This window comes from Centroberyx gerrardi, unplaced genomic scaffold (assembly GCF_048128805.1).
Source record: "Centroberyx gerrardi isolate f3 unplaced genomic scaffold, fCenGer3.hap1.cur.20231027 Scaffold_78, whole genome shotgun sequence".
Lineage (NCBI taxonomy): Eukaryota > Metazoa > Chordata > Actinopteri > Beryciformes > Berycidae > Centroberyx > Centroberyx gerrardi.
In genome coordinates, this window is record NW_027605214.1 from 12142 (window position 1) to 15000 (window position 2859).

The window sequence follows — 2859 nt, forward strand, 5'->3', positions numbered from 1 at the left end:
TGGCCACACCCACTAGCCTCTGGAAGGGTCGCAGTAGAAACACAAACATCTAGCAGAAAGGAAATCCCTTCACCTCACTGCCAATAAGAAGAGATTCACAAAGTCTTAGGCATTTCTGTTACTCAGGCAAGGTCAAGGTTCAAAGACAGAGGTCAAAGATCACTGGATGAAGGCAACCAGCAACACAACATCATGAGTTGTCCAACTGAATCGGCCAAATCTGGAATCCAGAATCCTGACACCGAATCTGAACCCGACTCTGTTATAAAATGTCATATTCAGCTCCTCCAACACGTTTTCACCTCACTTGTCTTTTGTCAGGAGACTCTTCCAAAAATTCTCACTGATTTTGTGGATTTTGTCCCGTGTGTTTTAGGTCACGGGTTTGATTCCCAGCTGGCAGCGTTCAGCCGGGCCGATCTCTGCTTCATCACAACAAACAGAAGAAAGACGAAGAGGTAAGAAAAGAAAAGAACTTTAAAAAAAAACAAGCAGACTTTAGAGGCAGGTCATCCCGTTGGGGTCGGAGGTCATGGTCGCTGTGGCTCCGCCCCCCATCAGGAAAACAGCCATGCTGGATTTCGACTGGTTGATTTTGGAGATACCTCCCGGTCTGTGGTGATTGGACGAGAAGTGGCTGCTGCCGCTGCCGCTGCTGTTGTTGTTTACCTCAAAGTCCAGGTCAAAGGTCGTATCCGTGGAAACGACCCACGTGGCCGGGCGCCATTTTTTCAGAGCGTACGGCGTCTTGACTCGACGTTTGATCTTCTCTCCTGAAACACTCAGACTGCCGTCATCCGTCAGAGAAACATCAACTGAGAGGAGGAGAGGAGGAGAGGAGGAGAGAGGAGAGGAGGGGAGGAGTTTTAAACAACCAACCACAGTAATCAATTAAAGGCATAATACTGCTCCCTAATGGACAGGATGAGCAAGGGCATTCAATATGAAGGAAGAACACACACACACACACACACACACACACACACGTGAAAAGAACTGAGGGCTGAGAGAGCTGTGTGTGTGTGTGTGTAAACAATTCTCAGAAAACTAGGCCCGCCCTGTTTTTGTCCAATCCCTCTCTCTCACACACACACACGCACACACACGCACATACACACACACACACACACACACACACACACACACACACACACACACACACACACAGTCTCTTCTCAGTCACCGTCCTTATCTTCTGTCTCCAACTGGATTCCGACATTTTAGAATGATTTTTATCTGGGATGTGGAATTTCCTTCCCTCACACACACACACACACACACACACACACACACACAGACACACACACAAACACACACAGACACACAGACACACACACAAAGATAGACGATAGAGAGTATCAAAACAGAACTTTATATGAAAAAGTTTTGGATTATTACTTTAGGACGAAAGTAAATGGACTACAGGTTTGAAAATGTCCTTCATGACATCATGCTGTGATGTCAGCACTCTGATAAAGAACAGCAAAACTAAAGGACAATCAGCTGTTCAGTGTTGAATCCAGACTCACCTGAGGAGGAGGTGCAGGAGGAGGACAGGTCCAGGGAGCAGGGACGCTCCGGCCTCCTGGGTTTGGTCTGCCGCATCTGGGGCTCCGGCTGGCCTGAGGCTGCTGGAGCCTCTGGAGCCTCTGGAGCCTCTGGAGCCGCTGGAGCCGCTGGAGCCGCTGGAGCCGCTGGAGCCGCTGGAGCCTCTGGAGCCTCTGGAGCCTCTGGAGCCTCTGGAGCCGCTGCAGCCGCTGGAGCCGCTGGAGCCTCTGGAGCCGCTGCAGCCGCTGGAGCCGCTGGAGCCGCTGGAGCCTCTGGAGCCGCTGCAGCCGCTGGAGCCGCTGGAGCCTCTGGAGCCGCTGCAGCCGCTGCAGCCGCTGGAGCCGCTGGAGCCGCTGGAGCCGCTGCAGCCGCTGGAGCCGCTGGAGCCGCTGGAGCCGCTGGAGCCTCTGGAGCCTCTGGAGCCGCTGGAGCCGCTGGAGCCGCTGCAGCCGCTGGAGCCGCTGCAGCCGCTGGAGCCGCTGGAGCCGCTGGAGCCGCTGCAGCCGCTGGAGCCGCTGGAGCCGCTGCAGCCGCTGGAGCCGCTGGAGCCGCTGGAGCCGCTGGAGCCGCTGGAGCCGCTGGAGCCTCTGGAGCCGCTGCAGCCGCTGGAGCCGCTGGAGCCGCTGGAGCCGCTGGAGCCGCTGGAGCCGCTGGAGCCGCTGCAGCCGCTGGAGCCGCTGCAGCCGCTGCAGCCGCTGGAGCCGCTGGAGCCTCTGGAGCCTCTGGAGCCTCTGGAGCCTCTGGAGCCGCTGGAGCTGCTGCAGCTTGGTCTTGGGTCTCTGGAGCTAGAGTTTTTTGGAGTTTTTTTGGAGAACATGGGGCTGAGGCTTCTGGGCTTGAGACTGGAGCTTCTGGAGCTGGACATTCTGGAGCTGGAGCTTCTGGAGCTGGAGCTTCTGGAGCTGGAGCTTGGGCTGACTCTGAAGCTGGAGCTGGGGTTTCTGAGGGAGCTGGAGCTGAGGCTGGAGCTGGAGATGGGGTATCTGGAGCTTTTGAAGACGGGGCTGAGGTTTCTAGGATTGAGACTGGGCCTTGTGAAGCTGAGATTTCTGGGGCTTCTGGAACTGGAGCTGGAGCTTCTGGAGCTGGAGCTTGATCTGACTCTGAGGCTAGATCTGGGTCTTCTGTGGGTGCTGGAGCTGAGGGTGTGGGGGCGGAGCCAGCTGGGTGAGGGATCTGAGCCTCTGGGGTTCTGGTAGGTCCAGCGGCTGGCTGTAGACTTTGACCTGGTTCTGAACGTTGACCTCTGACCTGAGCAGTGGGAGGGGCCTGTGGTGTTGGGGCGGAGCTGGATTTAGCTCCTCCTGCTGG

At 56.2% G+C, this 2859-nt stretch overlaps 1 protein-coding gene across 1 annotated transcript in view; it reads right to left on the reverse strand.

Annotated features, from left to right (window-relative positions):
* Positions 1-357: 357 nt before the first annotated feature.
* Positions 358-2859, reverse strand: part of LOC139929423 (uncharacterized) — an 11193-nt gene continuing 8691 nt past the window's right edge. Inside the window, exons 7-10 of the mRNA XM_078282336.1 lie at positions 2412-2859; positions 1657-2325; positions 1530-1622; positions 358-815 (exon numbers count right to left, since the gene is read on the reverse strand). The exon at positions 2412-2859 is cut by the window's right edge and continues 654 nt beyond it. Coding sequence (XP_078138462.1) covers positions 499-815; positions 1530-1622; positions 1657-2325; positions 2412-2859 — 1527 coding nt within the window. The 3' untranslated portion in view covers positions 358-498. The remainder of the gene's footprint in view (positions 816-1529; positions 1623-1656; positions 2326-2411) is intronic.